This window comes from Ambystoma mexicanum, chromosome 6q (assembly GCF_040938575.1).
Source record: "Ambystoma mexicanum isolate Mex_15411 chromosome 6q, UKY_AmexF1_1, whole genome shotgun sequence".
NCBI classification, from domain to species: domain Eukaryota; kingdom Metazoa; phylum Chordata; class Amphibia; order Caudata; family Ambystomatidae; genus Ambystoma; species Ambystoma mexicanum.
Window position 1 is genome coordinate 939,234,943 of NC_090937.1, and position 23,543 is coordinate 939,258,485.

At 47.2% G+C, this 23,543-nt stretch overlaps 1 protein-coding gene across 2 annotated transcripts in view; it reads left to right on the forward strand.

Moving 5' to 3' along the window:
• The window catches only part of NEIL3 (nei like DNA glycosylase 3), a 216,534-nt gene that overhangs the window by 109,793 nt on the left and 83,198 nt on the right, over positions 1-23,543 (forward strand). For both annotated transcript variants that reach the window (XM_069631449.1, XM_069631450.1), the window contains exons 8-9: positions 9,158-9,327; positions 15,528-15,954. In XM_069631449.1, coding sequence (XP_069487550.1) covers positions 9,158-9,327; positions 15,528-15,954 — 597 coding nt within the window. The remainder of the gene's footprint in view (positions 1-9,157; positions 9,328-15,527; positions 15,955-23,543) is intronic.

Below are 23,543 nucleotides of genomic sequence, written 5' to 3' on the forward strand. Positions count from 1 at the left end.
AAAGACAACTCCAACAGACATGGAAATGGCTGCACCTCAACCGACAGAAGACGCAAACGAAGGCACAATCATAGGAGCAATAGCTGCCATGAAGGCATCTCTTGAAAACAGAATGGACGCAACAAAAGGGGACCTGAAGGTGTCGCTAGAAAACAAACTGGATGCGGTGATTGTGGATGTCGGCCTCCTTCGTCAGGATACGAGGAACCTGGCGGAGAGGGTGGGGGCGAGGGAGCAACAGGTGCACCAAAACACGGCAGGGGTCGCCACAACACGGACGCAATTAACGGAAGTATTTCAAAGAGTCAAGGCCCTGGAACGGAGAGCGGAGGATGCAGAGGGCAGAGCTAGGAGGAACAACATCCGAGTAATTGGACTTCTGGAAGGCGAAGAAGGTAACGACCCTACGGAGTACATAGAAAACATGCTTCTCCAGGAGGTAGGGGCCGGGGAGTTGTCTCGGGGCTTTGTGGTGGAGAGGGCACACAGAGCGCTGACAAAAAGACCCCAACCGGGTGCCCCTCCGAGACCGATAATTGCCAGGATCATGAACTTCAAAGACAGAGACAAAATACTGGCGTTCTCAAGAGGGGGGGGGGGAAATCGTCAGACACTCCTCTAAGATTACAATGTACCCAGAATATACAGCCTTGGTCCAAAAGCAAAGAGCACTGTTCGGCCCAACGAAAGAACGACTTAGGTGTGCAGGGGTGAGATACATGCTGTCGTTCCCCGCCAAACTTAAGGTGATACACCAAGATAAAACATGCGTCTTCGATTCGGTGGAGGAGGCCCACAGGTGGATGGATGAGCGGGGCATCCCCCAGCTGAGGCAGAGAAACGCCAACAATAATGCAAACAGACCCTGATAAAGCGAAACGAGAGAGAGAAAACGCAGTCACGCGCAATTTTACCAAACAATTGATAAGCAACTAAGCCGGAAGACAAGTATGAGGGAGCAATCAACCTCACTTCAGTCAAGGTTGGCTGAGAAAGGCGACGCCCCCGCACAGTGAGAGCGATCACCAATTTTAGATGCGAGTTTTAAGGTATCACGCCGCTGCAAGTCGGCCCCTTCCAAGGGAGTACGATGAGGGAAGCGGTGGAGCCCTAGCAGGGGAAGGTGGCTGGGCGTTTGTTCATTAGTTTTTGTTTGGGTTAAAGACGTTGAGTGTGGTGAACGGACAGCATACGGCGCAGGCAACAGGAAAACGACTGCAAAGGATGAAGGGGAGATACGAGTAGAAGGTGACCAGAAATATATACAGCAAGTGGCAAAAGATGACAAACATGGCCGCACCAGACGCGGGGGCCCCGCAACAAGAACCGTAGGAGACTCCCACACAGGGAGAGTAGGGGGCAGGACACGGAGACACGGCTGTGGGACGAGGAAGCCAGACCGCAAAAAGAACAATGGGGCTAGATAGCACGTCAATAGTCACCTGGAACGTGCGAGGCCTTAATGCGTATATCAAAAGACTTGGGGTCTATGCATGGCTAAACCAAATGAAGGTCAAGATAGCGATGCTCCAGGAAACACACCTAACTTCACAAAAGCAGGCCAAGGTGAACAAGAAATGGGGAGGACAAACATACAGCGCCACGTATTCGAACTATGCACGGGGAGTACTGATATGGATTGCCCCGGGGGTTCCGTTTCAAATGCTCCGGCAGGAGTCAGACTCTGAGGGAAGGCTGGTGCTGGTACACGGAATGCTGGAACATAAGGAAGTGTGCCTGATCAACACCTATGCCCCGAATTGTGACGCAGCAAACTTCTTTAAAAAGTTGGCGCCCAGGCTGGCCCAGTACAGGGAAGCGACGTTCATCTGGGCCGGCGACTTCAACTGCACCTTAAACCCGTTGCTGGACAGGTCAGACGACAGGCACAGGAAGCCAGCGCCCCCGGCAAAGGAACTGCACAGGACCTTAGAGGGATTACAACTGGTCGACATCTGGAGACAGGTACATGGAGAGGGGAGGGGGTACACACACTACAGTGCACCGCATGGGACATTTACACGGTTAGACTACATATTTACGGTCAGGGAATCATTACATGATTTCACAGAAATCACTATCAAAGCACGCACACTCTCTGATCATGCCCCAGTATTAGCAACATGGGCACACACCCACAGGAAAGCCCCGATACCAACCTGGCGGCTCTGGGCAGAGGCCCTAAGAGAGGGAGAGCTGGAGGAATACCTCCAAGACTCCATAGAGGATTACTTTGAGCAGAACGAGGGTAGCGTGGAAAGTAGTTCTACACTATGGGACGCGTTCAAAGTGGTGATAAGGGGGGCGGCAATAGGCAAGACAGGGGGATTAATGGGGGCAGCTATGAAAGAGCTCAGTGAACTTGAGAAGGTGATAGAAACAGAAGAGCGACGAGCGGGAACGGGAGGGAGTGAGCCCCGAGGGCTAGTGGAATTGAGGTCAGACTGTATGGTACTTTGGGAAAAACTGGGAAGGCTGAATTACGGGAGGTATCTACAACGCCTACATGCGGAAGGGGATAAACCCAGTAGACTTTTAGCGTGGCTTACTAGACAGGAAAACAAAAGGGACCCCATAACAGTTTTAGAAGATCATACAGGGAAAGAGATCAGAAACCAGGAACATATTAACAACCTATTTGCCCAATTCTACGAGCGACTATACGCCCCGAACCCAGAGAAAGATTCAGAGGACATAGTGGATGCACTGGCAGAAATTAGATTACCAAAATTGGCAGAAGAGCAGGCTCAGTCGTTAGACGCACCTATCACGGTAGAGGAAATAGAGGGCGTGATTGTGGAGCTCCCCGCAGGGAAAACCCCGGGTCCGGATGGAATCCCGGGGGAGTTTTATAAAACATTCAAGAGTACCATCTCCCAGAAGCTACTTGATGCGTATCAAGGCACATACGAGAGCAATCGGCTGCCACCCAGCATGTTTGAATCGACGATAGTCCCGATCCTAAAACCGGGGAAGCCGCCCAAGCAATGTGCCTCCTATAGGCCAATCTCCCTTATCAATCAGGACGCTAAAATTCTGACGGCGGTGTTAGCGAACTGCCTGAAACAAGTTGTGCCCACCTTGATCTACTCGGACCAAACGGGTTACGTCCCGGGGAGGAACACGTCGTGGAATCTTCGCAGATTGCACCATGTACTAGAAGAGACAAATCAAAGACAAGGCGAGAGCGCAATAGTGTCCCTGGGCGCTGTCAAAGCCTTTGATTCGGTGCGTTGGGAGTGGCTGGTGAGCGTACTCGCCCACTTCGGCATTGGTAAGGGATTCCTCCGGTGGATCAAACTGCTATACAACGATCCTAGAGCAAGGGTGAAGACGGGGCGATTCATCTCAAGGGAGTGGAGAATACATAGGGGCACCAAGCAGGGATGCCCACTGTCGCCATTATTATACATTCAGGCCCTAGACCTAAGAGCGGAATATAGGGACACCGGGATAAACGTAGACGGGGTGCTCCACCAAATCTCGCTATATGCAGATGACATGCTGTTATTCGTAGAAAATCCAACCGCCAATCTACATGCCTCCTAGAGGCGATCGGAGCATACGCCAGACTATCGGGCATAGCAATTAATAAGGATAAATCCCTGGTACTCCCTCTGGCGGGGCTAAGGCGGATCCCCCCGGGCAGCCTCCCGGACCTGGGCCTGACATGGGCACGGAACTCCTTCAGATACCTCGGAATAGAAATACACCACGACACTGCTGACACTCATAGGAAAAACACACAGGCGGCACTGGAAAAAACACAGAAATCAATGGTCTTCTGGGGAACACTCCCGCTGGGGATGATGGGGAGGGCGGCCCTCCTGAAAATGGTGGTGCTGCCGCGCCTGCTATATTACTTCACAAACATCCCATACGCCATTCCCAGAGCCGCCTTCAACAGATTAAATACGATAACATGGAATTTCCTATGGGGAGGAGGGAGGAACAGAATTGCAATGGAGACTCTCCAGAAAGACTACGAGGACGGTGGCATCAGGCTACCGGATTTCGAAAAATATCATCTAGCAGGACAGCTGCAGTTCGCAGTCAAGTGGCTGGGGGAGGATGAAACAATAGACACAATTGTCTTTCAGCCAGCACTGAAACGATACTATCTGAGGGAGATCTTGTGGCTTAACACACCCCAGCTCAAGACCCTGCCGAACATGCTTAAGATCGCAGTGGGGCTATGGAAAAGGGCATGAAGGACCCGTGCTGGACACAGATCCCTTTGGCGGGCCTTCTAGGGGGGAACACGAACATGCTAGCGATGTACCGAGTGCACTGGGAGGCCAAAGGTGTACCACAAATTGGAGACCTGAGGAGAGGAGAGGTGGGCAGACTTTCAAGAAATAGTAGATGACCACAAGATACACGAAGGCCAATTCATCCTTTACAATTGCATAATACGAAATATCAAAAAAAGATGGCCGGAATGGATAGACCCAGAGGAGGAGGAGATGACAGAGCTAGACGTATGGTATGACATTTCAGAGGGAACCCACACAACCTCCAGGTTATATGAACAATTGCTAAAAACAGTAGACCCGCAAGGATCAAACACGAGGCGACATTGGGAGGAGGAACTCCAGAGGCCATTTAGCGATCAAGAATGGGCCAGGGCGCTAAGATACCCAAAAAAGGTCTCAAGGAATGCACGGTTCAGGCAGGCACAATTATATATCGCACACCGAGCATACCTCACGCCCAAGAGGATGCACAAGATGCGGATGGAAAATCAAAACAGGTGCCCACGCTGCCTGGCTGAGGACGCCGACGTGCTCCACATGTTCTGGACATGCCCAGTGATACAGACTTTCTGGGACAGAATTAGAACCAAGATCGCACAAGGCGGACTCCAACTGCAAGCAGAGCATCTAGAGAGATACCTACTAGGCATCTTCCCAAGAGGAAGCAGACATGAATCGCACCAAGCAAAAATGAAGGACTTAATATGCATATTGGCTAAAAGAAGAATAGCAATGTCATGGAAGTCAAAGGAGGGCCCGAACATAGATACATGGTGGTCAGATCTCCAAAAGTGGGCGCAGACAGAGACTGCGGTGTGGATAAGAGCGGTGAAAAGAGGGGAAGGGGAAACAGTACACAAGTTGGCCGCATGGAACTCCTTGATGCAGGACCTATTCGACATGAGTGAAGAGAGAGACAGTGAGGACCCCATGGGGACGGCAGACTAACTAGTAAGAACGAGGTTACCCGGCACGATCGCCGTGGCGAGACACCTCTGCAAAAAGAACTCTGCGGTAGACCCAACAAAGGTGATGGACATGAAGGGTACGGTCGCCTGAGAACCCCGAAGCCGCGGAAGTACGGCACGCTCCGAGAAACATACTAACGCGCCAGTGATGTTGTGTCATGTCAGATTGTATGTTTTGTTTTTGTTGTCTTGTTGTTGTTCAAAACCAATAAAGAAATTAAAAAAAGAAAGCATCTTGTTAACAATTTTTACACAACATAACAAGGTTAGTATGACATAGTAATGTACAATTACCCCTCATATGCGCAGTAGACAAGATAGTAAACTTATACATGTTAAATACACATTACACAGAATCATATAGTCATCTATTATGAATTAGGTAGTATGCTACTATAACAAAGTGGTTCATATATCGCAATGGTTGGTTAGTTAAGAGGGAATGACAGTCATTATTTGTCAGAGTTTTTGAGCCATGTTATGAAATTGTTCCGGTATTTCAAATAAGTTTGATCCGCGCGCAGAGGCGGAGGTAAAGAATTCCAGAGTGAAGCTGCTTTAACCTGGAAACATTGACCCCCTACTCTGGATAATTTGAATCTCGGTACGGAGAGACTGTTCGAGCAGGATGATCTAGTGTATTTAATGGGGATAGTTTTGATGAATCTGTCAACAAGGTAGCAGGGTGCTGCATTGTTCAGGCATTTGAATGTGAGTGAGGCAACCTTAAGTTGGATTTTTTCATAAATTGATAGCCAGTTGTTTAGTTTGCTAATTTCTGATATATGCTCTCTTCTGGAAATACCAAGAGCTGCGCTCAAGGCATTATTCTAGAGGATCTGGATTCTTTCAATGGTAGCCTTATTGGCGCCAATGTATAGGGCATTACAATAATCCAACTTTGACAGAACAAGCGCTCTTGCAAAAGTAATACAGTTGTTATTAGACAGGAAGGTTTTGCCTGCTCTGATTAGTTTACAGGTATATGCAGTGGCAGATGCCATCGAATTGACCTGTTTGTTGAAGGTAAGGTTAGTGTCCAAGTATACCCCCAAAGTTTTCACCTCGTTGGCAGTCTTGATAAGGTTGTTGTCTATATTGAAAGAAGAGTAGCTGGGTCCAAGTTTCTTAAGAGTGGAAGGGGTACCCAGGATGATAATCTGTCTTGTCATCATTCAGGCATAGTCCATGAGTGGCCATCCATGCCTGGATGATGAGGTACACATTGTTCACCAAGGCCAAATCCTTTTTATAATCACCAGAAAGGGGTAAGAGAATCTGGATATCATCAGCATAGTTCGTGTAGGTGATACCAAGATGGCTCAGATCATCGAAAAGGGGCTTCGTGAAAATGTTTAGTGTGGGAGAGACACATGAGCCCTGGGGAACCCCACCGGTAATGGGGATAGGGTCTGCTGAGGCTGTAAGGGAGAAGTCTCTCGTAGTCCTATTGTTAAGAAAGGATTGGATCCATGTTACAGCTTCGTCAGAGAAGTGAGCAGCTGTGACTAAGTGGCTGCACAAGACCTTATGATCCACAAGGTCAAATGCTGCAGACAGGTCCAATAGGAGGAGTAGGGCTGATTTGCCCATGTCCCTTAACTCATCAATTTGGGCCTTGAGGTCAATTAAGGCAGTTTCAGTTCCATGCAGAGGGCGAAAGCCGGACTGGCGTGCTCCTAGCAAGTGATGAGATTCCAAGTGGGACTGTATTTGTGTATATGCCATTTTGTCTATAATTTTTAAGAGAAATGGCACAGGTGTGATTGGGCAGTAATTAGTAGCTATGGCAGCATCAAACGTCTGTTTTTTGAGTAAGGGTAGTACCCAGGATTCTTTGAGGTTGCTGGGAATGGTGCCCGAGAAGAATGACGCATTGATAAGTTTGATAATAAAGGGAGACGGCTCTCTAGCTGCGTCCTTTATTAGTTGGGCCGGACATTGATCTCCTTTGCAATTCGAAGGTTTGATCGAGAGGATAGTTTTTTCAGTTTCCTTGATGGAAACTTTGGCAAATTTAAATCGCGTGGGGCAAGGAGTGTTAGTGGACGGGGATGGGAGTCGAGGGAGGGAGTTGAGGGAAGGGCTGGTGGTAAGTGAAGCTTTTTTTTTTTAGCTATTTAGCTATTTTGACTTGCAGGGTAGAGACTTTGTTGGCCAGCGCTTGCTGTATGTTGGAGCACCAGGCTTTATCTTTTACACAGTTGTCAGGAGGCGGTGTGGGTGTTTCAAGTTCCTTCAGGATGGTGAAGAGTTCTTTGGAACTTGAATTGGCTTGGGAGATTCTTGTGTTGTAGGTGTCAGGTTTACCCTGTATTTCCTTTTTGTAGAGGGAAGTTATATTACTTAAATTAGTTTTATTTTCATCTGAAGGTAGTAATCTCCATGCTACTTCACATTGCCTTTTTTGTTTGCGTAGTTTTTTTTAGTTGTGGTGTGTACCACGAGTTGAGATGGGCTTTAGGTTTGCCTTGCCTAAATTTGAAGGGGGCAATTACGTCAAGGGAGGAGGACATAATTTTATTATGCTCGTTCACCAGGTCTTCAGGAGCCAAATTATCTGGTAGAGAGTTAAGTTTAGGAATGATAAGGGGGAGTAGGTTATCTGTGGTAATATATTTTTTGTTTCTTGTGGGAATAGACTGAGCCATTTGGATGAAGGCTGGGGTAGGTCTTTCAGTCACTAATGAGAAGGTCACTAAGTAGTGTTCAGTCCAAATTTGGGGGGAGATTGACATCATAGATATATTGCAGTTATAATCTGCCACCCAGTCCAGAATTCTACCTTTATGTGTAGGGTAGAGTACTCTTTGGGTGAAGCCTAATTCTGTCAAGATTTTGGCTGTGCTCGTTGCGTGTGGGTCATTAGGATCGTTAAATCCTAGATTAAAATCCCCTAGAAGGATGACTTGGGAGGAGTTGTGGATTAAGGTAGGCATACGAAACCAATATACTGAATCCTTCAGAGCTTCAGTGTATTCCTGTGACGTTGAAAGTGCTGTAGGTGTTGCAAAACCAGTTACTCGACATGATTACATAGAATTGATTGAACACCTGTCCTCCCCATTTAACAGCCTACAAGAGGTAAGAATTTGTGACAGTACAGATTACTGGAAAGGCCTTCCGCTTTTATTTTGCTGAAGATAGATGAATGGCGCCTGCTATCAGCCGATGAAGCTATGACTCTCAACTCTCTTGCCCTAAGTTAAAGAGCAACCCCTATGGCTAATGGTGAAGACTGAGCAGAGCTGGTCCTGTACCTAGGCACAAGCTCACATTTCACCTTAAGGAGGCACAACTCTAGATTCTATCCACAGCAAAGGAAATAAGCATTAGCAAAGATGTTGCTTTGACTGGCCCTAGCTAGGCCAGATAGTTAACAATAGGCTTTTTGATATATTTATTTTATTGCTTCTAGCGCAAACCTGGCTCAAGAGCAGCTGAGCGTGTTATAGCAGTAGGGGGCCACCATTGGGCTTGACATTTTATACAGTACCGCAGAACCCTTTGGTGGAGGGTGAGAAGGATTATTCATTTGTCAAGTATTAGGAGCCATGTTTTTAGTGTTTTGCAGAACTGGAGTATGATGGGGCAATTTGAGCCCCTGCCATGACTGAGTTCAACATGGTCGGGGCATGGTATGGGAAGGACCGCTTGCAACTCTTTTCTCATTGTGGGCGTATGCCTGACGCTGAAATGGGTTCTTACGAAGATCTACTGTAGTTCTCCAACCACTTAGGGGCTAGATCTGCTTCTCGAGTTATAGCAGTGCTGTTGGCTAGTGTGTAAGAGAATGCAGAAGAATTTAACATGTGTCCGTTTTACCTATACTGCTCTATGTTTAAGAAACATATTTTTAGACAATGTAGATCCTCTGCTTCTTTGCATACTGTGTATGTTTCTAAAAAAAAAAAAGCCTGTTTTTCTTTCTAGGAAATTGCCAACAAGAAATAGTTTAATTGGATGGGCATATGGCAGCGGACCAAGCACTAATGAACACGTAGCAAAAAGCAGTGAAGAAGAGTGGACGTGTGGCATGTGCACTCTGATAAATACGCCCTCAGCCAAACTCTGTGATGCTTGCACAGCTCCACGCCCACAAGGTAAATCTCTTTTCTTTTTTCAAACTCACCACCTGGAGCATTCATTAATTGTTTACACTAGTACATCAAACTAGGCCTAAAAGTTACAGATGGTTTTCTTCTGCACCTCTGCGACTGTTGAATCTCTGCATGGATTCCAACCATCTTAATATCTTTTAACTATAATGTATGGATGCAAAAATCTCAATTTTCCATTCAAAGCAACACCCTCGTTTTCTACAGTGTTCCAATTTAGGTTCCTCTCCCTAGTCCAGGTTTGTGGCCTCGGGTACAAGTTGTAAGGAGCGTTTTCTGTTTCTACCTGCATAAAGGTGGAAGTTACAGCATTGCAACACATTACCTCCTAACCCCTGCCTTGTCAGGCATCCGAAAGAGCGAGAGGCCTCTTTGTTCAATGTATTCATTTTCAGAGGTTATTCTTTTTCTGCTTGATCGTCTCTGTGACAGTCATTCTGCAACCAAATAAACCCAATTAGTCATACCAGCAAGGAAAATTGGATGGTTGTGCGCTTTCGTAACAAGGCAGAAAAATGTTTAGAGAAAGGGCCCACCCCCCCCTCTCCCATTTAACCAATTTTACCACTATGTTATAATGTTGCCTCCTCTCCTTCCGCTGCCCTGGTGAATCTGGGGCCTCCGCCTGTTCATGGGCTTTCCGTGCCCTTTGGCGCCTCTGGACCCAGTCCTACCTTCTTGTCATGTCTGGCCAAAACCAGCCCTTAACTGTTGCCTGGCTTACGCCTGGGTCTTCTGCCATGTTATCCCATGGTCACAAATGCTTCCTGCAGTGGTTGGGTCATTCCTTTCTGCATCATGGTGTCTGGCATAGATTCACATGCTCGTGAATATTCCCTGTCAGGCTGGGAATCCTTGGTAAATAGAAAGCAGTTGTGCTTTAACACTGAACACTGCTTGTCTCCTCTATAATGAATCCCTGTCCTATGGGTCATACTGTCCCTAGCCAATGGCACTCGTCCTCCTAAACTCTAAACTCCACCCCTGGTGGGCATCTTCAGATTTGTATTGCACATTTCAGAGTCCTCTCACATTGCTCCTCGAATAAAATATTTTTAGATAACTCTTTCTTCAATCCTTTCATCGTCAACCGTTGTGGTTGATTACCGACAGCGGTGACCCGTTGTCGACGAAGATAGAGTTCCACGGTTGGATCTTCTCTCCAAATTTTCAGCGGTCTCAGGCTTGGCCCTATATCTCACTTTGACGAGAAATGTGGCCTGAGGATTGGCACCTCAAGTGCCTGTATTGTCTGCATCCGGACCACGATGATGACTGTGAGATCTACCATGGGCGAAGACTGAATGAGATCGATATGGCAGGTTGGTGGCTTGGCTCAAGGATGAGAAGGCCTCTGAGGCAGCCTGCGTGCGCAGCCATGCCTCGCCAGAGACTAGCCGGTCCAATGATTGTGCTCCCTCTGAGAAAGAGGTTGAGGTCCTTTCCAGGGAATCCAAAAGAAGGTGAAGCACAATGCATCTGATCCCATGCAAGTTTCCGCTGCTCTGGGATCTGGTTCGGGGAGGACCTATTCTCCATCGCTGTCTACGGTGAGCCTGCCAGTTGGTGGGGTGTCTTTGGCAAGGAAGTCTCTGGCCCCTTCCAAACACAAGTCCCCTTGCAAGGACAGTTCTTCGAGGGAGAGACAAGCTGGAGACCCATCTACGGCTTCCTAGTCTTTGCCTGCTGCAGCAAAGACCCCGTCGACGACTCGATTGTCTACCAGGACCCCTACATCGTTGATGACTGCTTCGTCTACCAAGTCCTCTGCCTCATCGTGGGCCTCATCGACAACCATGGCTCTGTTGACATCTGCAACCACCACGTCCATGATCCCGCTAATGACGGCAACCATCACTTCGTCAACGAGAGGTCTGCCGATGACTGCTTTTTCTGCAGTCATGACAAGGCCAAGGGTGGCTCTACTTCGAAGACCTCTGTCTGCTGCTGTTCCGACCACGACTTCAGCAGTGACAACACCAACTCTGAAGATTCCCATCATCGCCTCATTCCTGAAGGATTTGGGTAGGTTGAGGGAGTTGCTGCGTCCAACTGACTTCTTTCCGAGAATGGTGTCTCTACAGTACTTGTGGGGTTACAGAGGAAATCCCCTAAAATGTATAGTAGCTCTGAGGATGAGCATCTGCGTGAGAGTTACTACACGGACCATAAAGGGGGGCACGGGACGTCGTTAGACATCCTCATCACGCTTCCCACTTTGGTGTCTGAAATACAACAGACTGCCTGCTGCCCCAGTGCCAAATCCAGCCTACAGCCCTCCTAGAACCCTAACCTGTTCTCCCAAGGTGCGTCCTTCCAGGTCAAAGCGTCAGCCCAGCCCGACCAGGCTGAAGCACCAGTCGCTGCTGTTCCACTGGGACTTGACACCAATGGAAGAGGAGCCACCATGTACTGCCACTGGTATAGACACGGATACCACGACTACTCATACGGATGAGTATGAGGATTATGTCCCTGCTGATGGGGAACCACAAGGGCTTTGCCACCTGATGAGATTGGACATTTGAGTTCATGGAATTAGGCAAACTCTTCAGTCTGGTTCCAGAGGAGAAGAAGAAAGGGGGGGTTTCTCTTTCAGCGACGCAAGTCCTTGAGGAAGACCGTCGTGTTAGTTCTGTTAATGGACATCTGGGAGGAGGTTTTGACCCTGGTGAAGACGCCAAGTACCACTCCCTCCAAGACAGCCAGACTAGAAAAAAAGTACAGGATTCAGGTCTCTGACCCCCCAGGTGCCTAAGGTCGCAGCATTCCCCAAACTCTGGCGGCCGCCGCCAGGAAGCACTCGTCCAACCCATCACCCTCTTCCATAGTGCCCTGGAAGGGAAGGCAAGAAGCTGGATGCAGTGGGCAAACGCATCATTTACACTGCGGCTTCCACCCTCAAGGCAGCCAACCTCTTTGCCATTCTGTCTCGCTACTCCAGGGAGCTCTGGTATAAATGTTGGGAAGGAAGCAAACCCATCCCACTCACCCCCCTAGGCGCTTTAGGGTGAGGTAAGCCCCATTGAAAGTCATAATATTATATGCAAGTTAGACATTTAAACATATTATGCGCATATAAGCAGATGCTATTTTGCAGATATTAAATAGCCATAGTAGAAGCATAGGGCCTGCACGTCCATGCAGTATTTAGTGTGCGAGACACAGGCCGCAAGCCTGAAGTAGAAATCTGAACAGGTGCAATCGCTGATGAGAGAGGCCCACGCTGCTAACTTCCACAGAAACTCTTCTTTGTTCCAAGGTTGGTGCCAATATGTTTGTTCTAAGAAAGAATGTGCCATGTGTGAGAAACGCATGGTGACAACAAGTAAGCCGGACACAGGGGATCACAGTTCAAGGGTGTTTATTAAACAATTAATTATTTATCCGGGTTGGGAAGATGCCTATTCTAAATCTAGGATGCAAGCAAGCGTCAAGCATCAAATGAAAAATAAACGGTCCTAGTGGCGTTGTCAAAAAAAAGGGCCTGTACTAAGAAACCTACTGCCAACCCTCACAACAAATACAAAAAGGGGTGTGGGATAGTTCTTAAGAAAAGAAAGAAGTGTTCTGAAACAATGTGTCAGGATGCGGTTGTCTGGGTCTTCCTTCCCCACATTTTGAACACTGGATAAGATGGGAGCTTGGAGCACACTACAGTCTCTGGCTTCTCTAGCACAAGACGACGGTTCCAATGGCAGCTCTCAGGACACGCTCTTGGGTTTTCCTAGCACAAGATGATTGTTCAACTTTTAACCCTCCAAACTTTCAGTTCTCGCGGCTGTCGATGGCCAAGTCTCGTTTCACTTGAAAGTCTCTTGCCTTCGAGGACCGGACATGTTCAAACCACAAAAAAAGTTCCTTTAACAAATGAATAGGTTGTTCCCAATGTTCACTGGGTGATGGGACCCCCCTCTTCTGGGCACTGACCTTTTTAATTGTTTCTCACAGTTTCACATAGGATGACGACTTCACCCCTGGCTCCCCCTCTTCTGGACATGGAACCTTCTCAATTGCTTATCACAATGTTCTACAGTTCCCTTAACCAAACAACTTTGGATGATAGCTTCACCCCTGGATCTCCCTCGGTCGAGCTCAGACCCCTCTTCTCTAAATACCATATATGGCTCTGGGGCTGCCTCCTGTCAGACTGATGCCTTCCCAAATGCTGTGTGTTGTAGGAACATCCTAGGGGTGGGACCTGTGTGAATGGAGTATGAAGTGAACTCACATTCTGTGCTATGGATGTCTGCTTTCTGTGTGTGACGCAATGCCTGAGATAGCCGGGTGCTTACTGATGAACTAGATGACAAATTCAATGAATCTGGGTACAGTAGTGGGGATCCTGATTAATGGCAGCGGTGTATGTAAAACCTGTGGCTGATTCTCCTGGACTGTCACATAGTCCACTATAGGGTCTGTGGTTGGAACCAGAGACTGCAAGCCAAACAAATTTGTTGATACATTTATATTACATGCTGGTTCTGTGTCAAGGCTAGCTGCCAGCCTATTTTTCAACGGTGCCATAGCCAGGTATTGAAAAGCGACCTTTTGCTTTCCCAAGCGGGGGATAGTAATATCCGACACCCCTCTCCCTTGTATCTGGGCTACCGTCAAGATCCGGAGGAGGGGCGCCAAGGTAATCGGGTCCTGGGCAGCTTGTGCATCACCCCTCCCGCAAATGATCTGTTAGCTAGATTTCACAATTACCACTGAATCCCCAATACTTCCCCGGGTCGATGCCCCAAGTCCATCTGTGGTATTTCGGCCACTCTATCCGAGTCCGGAATCTCTTTGAAGTCTATTAATAACTATTGATTTGGGGTGTGATTGGACTGTAAATGGGCCCCATGGTCTTCCGTTAATTCAGTTCCAGGAAATTGTCATTTTAACTGCCACCCCTCCTTCTGTCTTGTTCCAATAACCCCATATGTTTGAGGTGACATATGGGGTGGTGAGCACGCTGGTGAGCACTAGCCAGCCTAGAGCGGGGTGAAAGCTGCTTCCTCAAACTCTGTTTCAAAATGGAAGGTTCCTTAGTTCAAATGTCTTCCCCCTTGATGTGGTTGTGCATGTTTTGGCTTGATTGACTTTAATGTGTAGGCATAAAACATTTAACCAATTATACACAATGGGCCTTACTTAAATACAGATTCCAACAAAACAGTGAAGTGTAACAAAAAATCAAATAAATACATACAACACAGTAACTAAATCAAATTTTAAGTGATTTACTTTCAAATGTCAACAAAAACCGGCCGTACGCTGTTCCCGTGTTTTCCGTGAAAATCACTAAAATAATTAATAAATCAAACCATCACTCCGACCTGAAGCTCCAAACCTTCAAGCAGCCAAACTGCACTCCAGGGTGCGCGGGATGATCTTTTTAAAGATTTCGGCGGCAGAGGGCATGACCACAGAGTATTTGGGTGCAGTATAAAATGTGTAATCCATCACAATGATGTTTCTGAAAATAAATATTTCAATAAATAAATAGGTCCTCCAAGCAGTCCACGTACACAGAGATTGAAGGTCTTGATGCCCATCCGCCGTACCTCTCCATGTGTGATGGTATTCAAAGCAGCGTTCAGCAGCTTAAAGGCACTCGTGGTAGCACTCCGGGAAGCACGCCGGTAGTTCTTTTTAAAGATTTTGGAGGGAGGGGGCGTGGACAAAGAGTATTTGGGTGCTGTATACGATGTACAATCCACCACAATAATGTTTCTCTGTGTGTGTGACAGGCTGCTGAACGCTGCTTTAAATACTAACAGCACTCGAGGTTGCACTCCGGGGTGCAACTTAATATTAAACAAGGACATCATATGTTTGTCATGTTATTCAGATAATGTTCGTGTCTCATTTACATAATTTTTTTTTTTTTGCTTTCTAAACAAATTGTGAATGCCATTAATTCTAGAATTGCTTTAAAAATGCTGTTTGTTGCTCATGGTTGTAAAGTGTCATACTTCCATCACAGGTTGGGTAGCATTTGCTCAAATTCAATGTTGTAAGACTGCAGAAAACATTCTGGGACTGTGTCAAAAGGCTCTTTGAAAGACTTGAATAAAATAAACCCAGTTCCTTTTTCCATCCATGGTGCAACATGTGCATTTTATTTAATGTTTATTACCAATATTCTTTTGGAGCAAGTAGTTGCTAATGCTCTCCCCACATTTGTTTTCTAGTAACCAACTTTGATAACAAGGAAAACTCTCAAGACTTTAATAGCAGCTTGATCAAGTACCCATGCAATAGTTTTGGGAAACTTCAACCAGAAATTAAACTGAACAGAAGAACAGCATTTGGATCCACCACTTTGGTCATGACTGATTTTAACAGTACACCTAAGCGTCCATCTCCCTGCGAATCTCCCGTTGGTTCCCAAAGAAGCAACGATTTCAATGAACCACATATGACATCCAGTTTATGGGGAAATAGTGAAAAGACTCCTCAAACCCACTCCTGGGTGGGAAATGCTTCGACTCCTCTGGGTAAATGGAATGACTTTAGTCCACCATTTAAGAAACTAAAAATGGATCATACATCTCCACGTCTTCAAAGCACTGGCGCCAGCAGATCACCAAGCACTGGCACCAGCAGGTCACCAAAAAGGTATGCCTCTTGCCAATGTTATCTAACCTAACTGTTTGGTAAATTATCAACTAATTTGACTTGGTGAAGGGAAAGTTTGTAGAGTACTTTTAAGTTTTCCTTTTGTGCTTAGAACTGTTTTGTTAAATTCAGTCCTTTTCTTTGAGACTCCTTGGAAGTCCTGTCAAAGCAGGGCACTGAATGAAAGATTCTTTAGCTAACTAAAATCATAAAACAAATCCAGGCCTGATGCAAATATGCAACTGATCGCTCCATCCTCCTTAATGCAGCCCTGTTCCTCAGTCCCTTTTATTTTCTGCAGCCTACACTTATGCCTTTTAAGGGCGTGTGTGGTCTTTGGTGCCAGTGATGTAGGCCTCACTCCCTCAGATTTTGTCTCAAACTCCCCCGATGCCTTGACTGTTTGCAATGTCACTCGTTCCAGTTGGTTTTACTTAACTGAGCAGCAATACCCCCGTCAGAAGTGATCAGGGCACAACCACCCTGGTGGCCACATTGCATTTTCTGTCAGGCATTTTCTGTTTTGGTCCTTTTGACAATAAGCTTTTGAAGTTATCACTAGATTTTGCCCTTATGTTTATCATGGAATCTAGGCTCTTGTTTCATACAAACCAAAAAAGTCATCAGGTGTGAACCCAATTATTCTTACAAGCCATGTGACTGTGAGAGGTGTAACTTTACAAGAGTTCCCCTTAACAGCTGGGGAAGAGCTCTCTGGGCCATACACGATCAGGTTATAACAACTGAGGGTCTAACTACTGAGGGCTAAGTTAGCCTGAGGCTCATTTGCTTGGTAAACATAAAAAGCTATTCCCCGAGGCGAGTGGCAGGTCCAGCAGTGAGGAACGTTCCGAGGCTCCCCCAATTGGAACTAAATGTAGACCGTTCCAAATATTTTCATTGGTTCCTTGCAAAGAATATCCAAATTGCCTGCATTACCTGGCAAGCTATGAGTTTGCACAAAGGACTACTAAGGAATATGACCATGCCAATGCGCTGATCTTGTCAAAATGTGCGAGAGAGGCCTGCCCCAAAGCAATCCAGTGGCAGACCTAGCACTAAGTTCAAATGCAACATAAATGGCCCCAGGCTCAGCCTCCTTGCTCTCCAAAGTGCAAGTATGGAGACCCTTCCCCTCATCCTTGCCTTTAAGTGCAAATGCCTATCGGTGTTTTCTAACGGTTGCAGATACTGCTAAGTCGAAAGATGTGAGCTGGTAAGATAGCACCAGCTTGCTTGACATAACGCAAAGACCAGAACAGCGACGCAGAGACCTGATTGCAGCAGAAGCCTGGCAAGAGAGAAACACAAACTGCAGCTGCGCACTGCTACAACACGGAAACCTACCGAGCGGGCTGGCAGAGTCTGCCAGCCAGTCCGCACCTGAAAGCTGCAAAACCCTAGAGAACTAAAGACTATTCCCCAAATTTACATAGATGGTCCCAAGTAACGGACTGCGAAACACAAAATGTAGACATTGAATTTCCTACACCACTATGGCCATCCCGTAACAGGCCTGCACAGAGAAAGTGGGCGGGGAAGCCCCCTTTTGAAGATGTCCCCGTGCACATAGACATCCTGGGAGTGGAAGATTGAATCGGCTAGGGAAAGGTGTCCAAAACGTACAGATGGATGACAATTTAAGCAGGGGACTGGAAACAAAAGTGTGGTTTAGTGGGGTGAAGTCAGAGGTAGAGGAGGACCAAGAGACCAGCAGGAGGGCAAAGGAGTGGAGGCTTTTGAAGGCGACTGTTGTAGAAAGAGAGTCATTCGTTTAGGAGTGAAAGTGGTTCTGCAGATTGATTGTGTGTTTTTTGTTGTTGTGGTGAAATAGTGGATGTTGGCATCAAGAGTGGATGTGAAGAGTATGACACCGAGTGAAAGAAGGGTGTTTTGAGTATCAGTGCAAGGAGAAGAGATTAGCAGTGGGCGGGAAAGAGGAGGAGTAAGAGGAGAAGTGCAGTGGTGTGGGAGGAGAAGTAACATCAAAGGGTGGAGACGAGAAGGAGTGAAACATAAGAGGGATAGCAGATTTGAGGGTGGTGTAGGTAGAAGGAGCAGAAGGAAGGTAATATGCATGGGTGTGAGTGAACCTACCCTATTCTAGCTACCCTAGGAGCAGGGTCGAGTTGGGCATAGGTGACCATCCGGTGAGTGAAAGTGACCCACCCAGCCCAGCCACCACCAGTATTGATTGGTTGTTTGGTCTGTGACCAAAAGCAGGAAGCACTGTTTTGATTAACCCACTGTTATCCAGGACTGCCAATTAACTGACAGAGGTAGGGCAGCCTGCGGCTAAGGGCCGCAAGGTAAGGGCAGCTCCCCTCTAAGCAGCTCCACTCTGTGTTTGCCCATGTTAGCCAAGGCTGATGCAGACAATCTACAGCGACTGATCGGGTAAGTGTGGTCTGGGTGAGGAGTACAGCCAGTAAAACCACACCACTCTTATTACGTAATCCCATATACCCACACTGCTCTTATTACCTAATCACATATACCTATATCCTCCTAGCCTAATTACATAACTTGTAATCATTGTGCTTCCAATCAAATGTTTTGTTAGTTGTTTTTATCACTAAGGTGCAACATTTAAATCTGGGTGTGCTCCACTGCTGTACCAAAGCTGAAAATATGTGGTTTTCAACTTCTGTGCCCAAGTCAAATCTGTGTTTTTACATTGTTGCCAAAGTTAATCTAGACCCTTTCCTTCACTCTAACAAAGTTACATCTAGGTGTTCTATTGCTGTGCTAACCCAAATCTGAGTGTTTCTATTGCTGCGCCGTAGTTAAATCTAGGCGTTTTCCTAGCGCTCTACTAAAGTTAAATCTAAGTGTTCTATTGCTGTGCCGAATTCAGATCTGCGTGTTTTCCTTTGCTGTGATCAGCGTTAATCGAGGACTTTTCCCTTCGCTCTACCATAGTTAAATGTAGGTGTTTCTATTGCAGTGCCAAAACTAAATCTAGGTGGCTTTCAACTGCTTTGTCCTTGTGGAGTATTTCCATTGCTGTGCCAAATTTGAATTTGGGTGTGCTTCGTTGCTCCACTAAAAATGACTTTAGTTAATTTTCCATTGCTGTGCTAAAGTTGTACCGGAGTGTCTTTCCATTGATGTGCCAATGTTGTTTCTAGGTGATTTTAGCTTTCAACCTTCACCCTGCCATGCTGGCCCTGTATGTACCACACCCATCCCTACTCCTCCCCCATTCCCTGCCCCAAATGTCTCCACTCTCATCATCCCTTCCCCGACCTCCACCATGCAGACATTTTACTATTCAAAAGGCAACTCTGGCAGACCACTCTCCAGAACCCCTTCAGTACTAACCAGCCCCATCTCACACAACTGACCCTGCCTGTCCAACTCCCCACACCCCACAATCTCACAGAAATAACGAAGTTCGTTGGCGCGCAACCTCCTTGCCCAAACTCAATTTTTACACCCCATCATACATCTCGCACTATAGACCACCTACCCCGCTTAACCCACCCCACACTCGTGGCAAAGATGCACAGCCCCTCGGCTACTTGCTCACCTCCCTCCACCACCCTCTCGGACACCTAACTCACACCTCCCTTCCCTCAGCGCAGCATGAGCCGCCATGGCCAACACAGCCCCGTCAGCAAACCCTACTACCCTCTCACAAACTCCTCGCCCCTAGAGCGCCCCACAAATCGCACAGGCCGCTGCCAACACATTACTCTCCTTGTCCCCTCCAGGGCACCCCCTGCTCCGCCCCTACTCTCCCAAGCCTTCCCACTCCCAACCCTGTACCAGCCCTTTTCACCTCCCCTCCAAAAAACCCAGCTCAGAACAATATCCCTCTAAACCTCTCTTCTGAACTTCCCACCATGCACTCGGACATCCCTGCCCTCCATCCCCCCACCACGGGCAGACCGCTACCACTCCCAAACCTGAACATACACCAGAATTCTCTCTCCATATCCTGTGTAATCATTGATCGGGAGAATTCTCAGAAGTGTGTTCAATCCCTTTTACCTTGGTGACCCCTAGCACTTTTTGCTGGAGTTTAGGACTTCAATTTCTAACCCGGAGAGAGCAAGACCTTTTTCCCACTCTCATGTTTTTTTCTGTGATTTGGACTATGTGTTTCTTTTCACTTTGGAGTCTGACAAATTCCATAGGCATCATCTTTACATTGTGACACACACCTTCAGTGCAGTGACACAGGGAAGTCTTAGATTTCCCAAAAGTTGAAATACCTTCTCTTGGTGAAACTTCTGTTTCCAAGAGCAGTGAAGTGAAATTGACTTTACTTATATTTTGTAACTTTCTAGACCCAGCACACACTATCTTAAAATAGGGTGCTGGAGGGGTTACTTAGTAGCCCCTTTGTCTAGTTTCCCATGTAACATTTTTATGTTGCCCTTTCTACAATTAATGGCTGGTGGCAGTGGTTTACGTTTTCCTACCATTGTTTGTTTTTGCCGCGGGCTACAATTGCAGTTGCAGTAAGACACCCATGGGTGCCCATTTTGTCAAAATGGCCCTGGTCTTCTTTTTTCACCATTTCCTGTTGGAACGGTCCTTCTTGAGATTTACTCTGCGTGCCAAACCAGGTTTGGTCCCTTTGTTTGGTTTGTCTTTGACAGGATTCACTGGTGAAGCCCTCCTCTGGCTCCAGCTTGTCTGGCAGGGACAGGAAGTGAGGGAGGTGCTCGAAAATCCCTGTGCTTAATCCCCTTGGTTACAGGAATGCACCCAAAGGTGATTGGCTGGCTGGCTGGCTGGCTGTCCTGCAGGACAGCCACCCTGCTGTGTGTGACAGCTAGGCTGCAAATGAAGGTGAGAAACCTGCATAAAAGGCGAGGCTTTTTGCTTGGAAGGCAGAGTCGACCACTGGGCGAAGGAATCCGAAGAAGAAATTGGAAGAGACGTTTGCTGCAACTCCTGGACCATTGGTTTGCCGTGGAAGCCCTGCTGCATTGCTGAAGCTCAGAATTCGCCTCAACTAGAGAAGCCCTGCAACGGATGACTTCTCTCCTTGGGTTGGTGGTACCAATCAACCCCAAAGTGAACTCATCTGCACATCCTCTCGGAGCTGGCTGTACTTCCATTGCTGCTGCAGGCAACGATTGCTAGTGAGAGGAACACCAGATTGAGTGCATTGCCTTTAAGTCGGGCCCGAGCTCCAGGAAGATCCTCCGGACTAACATGAAGCAGGACTGAGCAAGCCTGAGCCACCTCAACAGAGTGCTGGACCCCAGATGCAAGAAAAGTCCATTAAGGTATCCGAGAACTGCAGTGGTGCTGTTTGCGAGAGCCGCAAGGAGCTGAAACCGCAAAGTGCCGCTGATCTGAAGTTTGCCCATTGCTGCCGCCAACCTTCCATTCGTAGTGCAGGAAACCCCAGTTGTCCCCCCTCTTGTCCCCACAACATTGGTCCAGGAACACAGCATCTGCAGACCTACACAGGAACAGAAGGCAGCTGGAACCAGTTTTCTTCAAACCAAAGGTACTGTAAAACTAAGGGTACTTAACTCTTGTTGTATAGCCTTGCTAGCTCTCAGTTAAAACTTGCTTGCAGCTTTGCCCCTCACAAGCCTTCCAGCTTGTGGCCCTACAGTGATTTCATTTTCTGCAAAGATTTCTAAAACCTTGTGCAAGACTTTTTACCTACCTGCAAGAAATGCATCAGCTCACCTAGACTTTTGCCCAGCTAACATTGACTGTCCTGGCTCCCTGAAAGACTCTTCTTACCTCTGACTTTGTGCTTTGCCTCTCCCCCAGGAAAGGGTTAATTTACTTTGCACTGGGGGGTTGAGAAGTACTTACCTACTTAATAATATGTATTAACCATTGTATTCTCCTTCCAAAAGCCTTTGCCTTCGACATCCCACTCAGTATTGCTCTAAATTTGCCAGTGATATATCGATGTCCAGTGTCCTAGTTATTTAAGTCACCTTATGGTGTAGGAAGTGTATGTGTGCCATCCCCAATGGGTATCAACTGATTTAGTGAAACTGAGAGTATGTATTTATTGAAGTATATTTTGTATTATGATTGCTCTGTTCTAAAGACTGCTTATTCAACTGACTGTTAAATAATTGTTTAATCAAGAACACTTGTGTGTGTGTGTTTATTTGAATAACTGTCATTGTGAAACTCTGTGTTACAACCTTATAGCTCACATTGACCCCTCTTGAGATAAGCCTGGCTGCTCAGTCACTCTACCAACTTGTGTAGTACATGCTTATACCAAAGGTTGGGTTAACTGTTGCCAAGAGGACAAGGCTGGTGCAGTCTCCCACAAGGTACTGCATGCAATCTTGCCCAACAATCAACACCAGATCGTCACCAAAAACAAACAAAATATCTTTGACCTCAGAGCCACTGAAAATACAGACATCCTATTCATCACTGAAATCTGGTTCACGGAGGACTTCAACCCCATTGCACACGAGTCATTCCCTCCCGGCTACTCCATGCTCGTACATAACAGGCCCAGCATAGCGGGTGGGTCTAGCCATCCTCCACAAACACCTTTCAGTAATATCCACGAGAATCTACCTTGCAGCACTAAATGCAAATCTATCCTCGCGCAGTTCCACCTCAGCCCTTGCCTCACCCGCAGATTCCTTCTCCTATATAGGCCTCCCGGCTATGACCGAATCTCGGTGACTCCCTCTCAAACATACTGATCAGCACCCAGTGTTCACTTTGCTAAGCGATTTCAACATCTGGTTTGATATTCCAGCCAACCGCATGACCTGCTCCCTCATGACAATCTGAAAGCTCTCGGCCTAACAAAAATGATTTCCTAACCAACCCACATTGCAGGACACACCCTTGACGCACTATTTTGCACATCTGGTCTAGTCCCCACTCCCGCCTCAACCCCTCATTTGGACTGATGTCCACACTATACCTTTCTGACTTCAACACCACTTGCCCATCCTACAACTTCCAGCAAACATCTCCTTAACCACCCCAGCCACCCTCCCTCTTTGAAATAAAATCATCATCATCATCATCAACAACCCAGACCTGGCCAATTCCCTACTTTACACACTACCCAATATCTCTCGCAAGGAAGGACAACCCTTCATCGACCGCCTCGACCAATGGCTCTCCAAAGCTATGAGCCCACTCACACCAACCCATCTCCCCTCCCTCCCTATGATCAAGCCCACGCCAAAAGTGGTACACCCCTTCCCTCAAAGCTCTCAAAACCCTCAAGCATCATCTAGACTAAACTTGGAGGACCAACCCTACATCATAAACCAAAACGGCCTTGGCAAGACTGAACAGGGCATACCTTTACGAAATCAAGAAAGCCAAAAAAACTATGGAAACAGAATCTCCAACTCCAACATTCCATGCAATGAACTCCACAAAATCCTTGGGGAATTAAATTCCCCTAGCTGTTTACCCCTGCCCCTCAAATCCCCCCCAACTCGGGCGGCGCTGTTGCGCGGCATTGAAAATGGCCGCAGCCTGAAAGCACTCTGCTGGAGGCCCTAAATCCTTCTTCCACCGGAGCTGCATGCCGTGTCGTGGAAGCCTGGACTTCGTTTCTATCTGTGGCGGAACACTTGGGGAGCGACTGGATGCTGCCCTGGGGGCCGTGA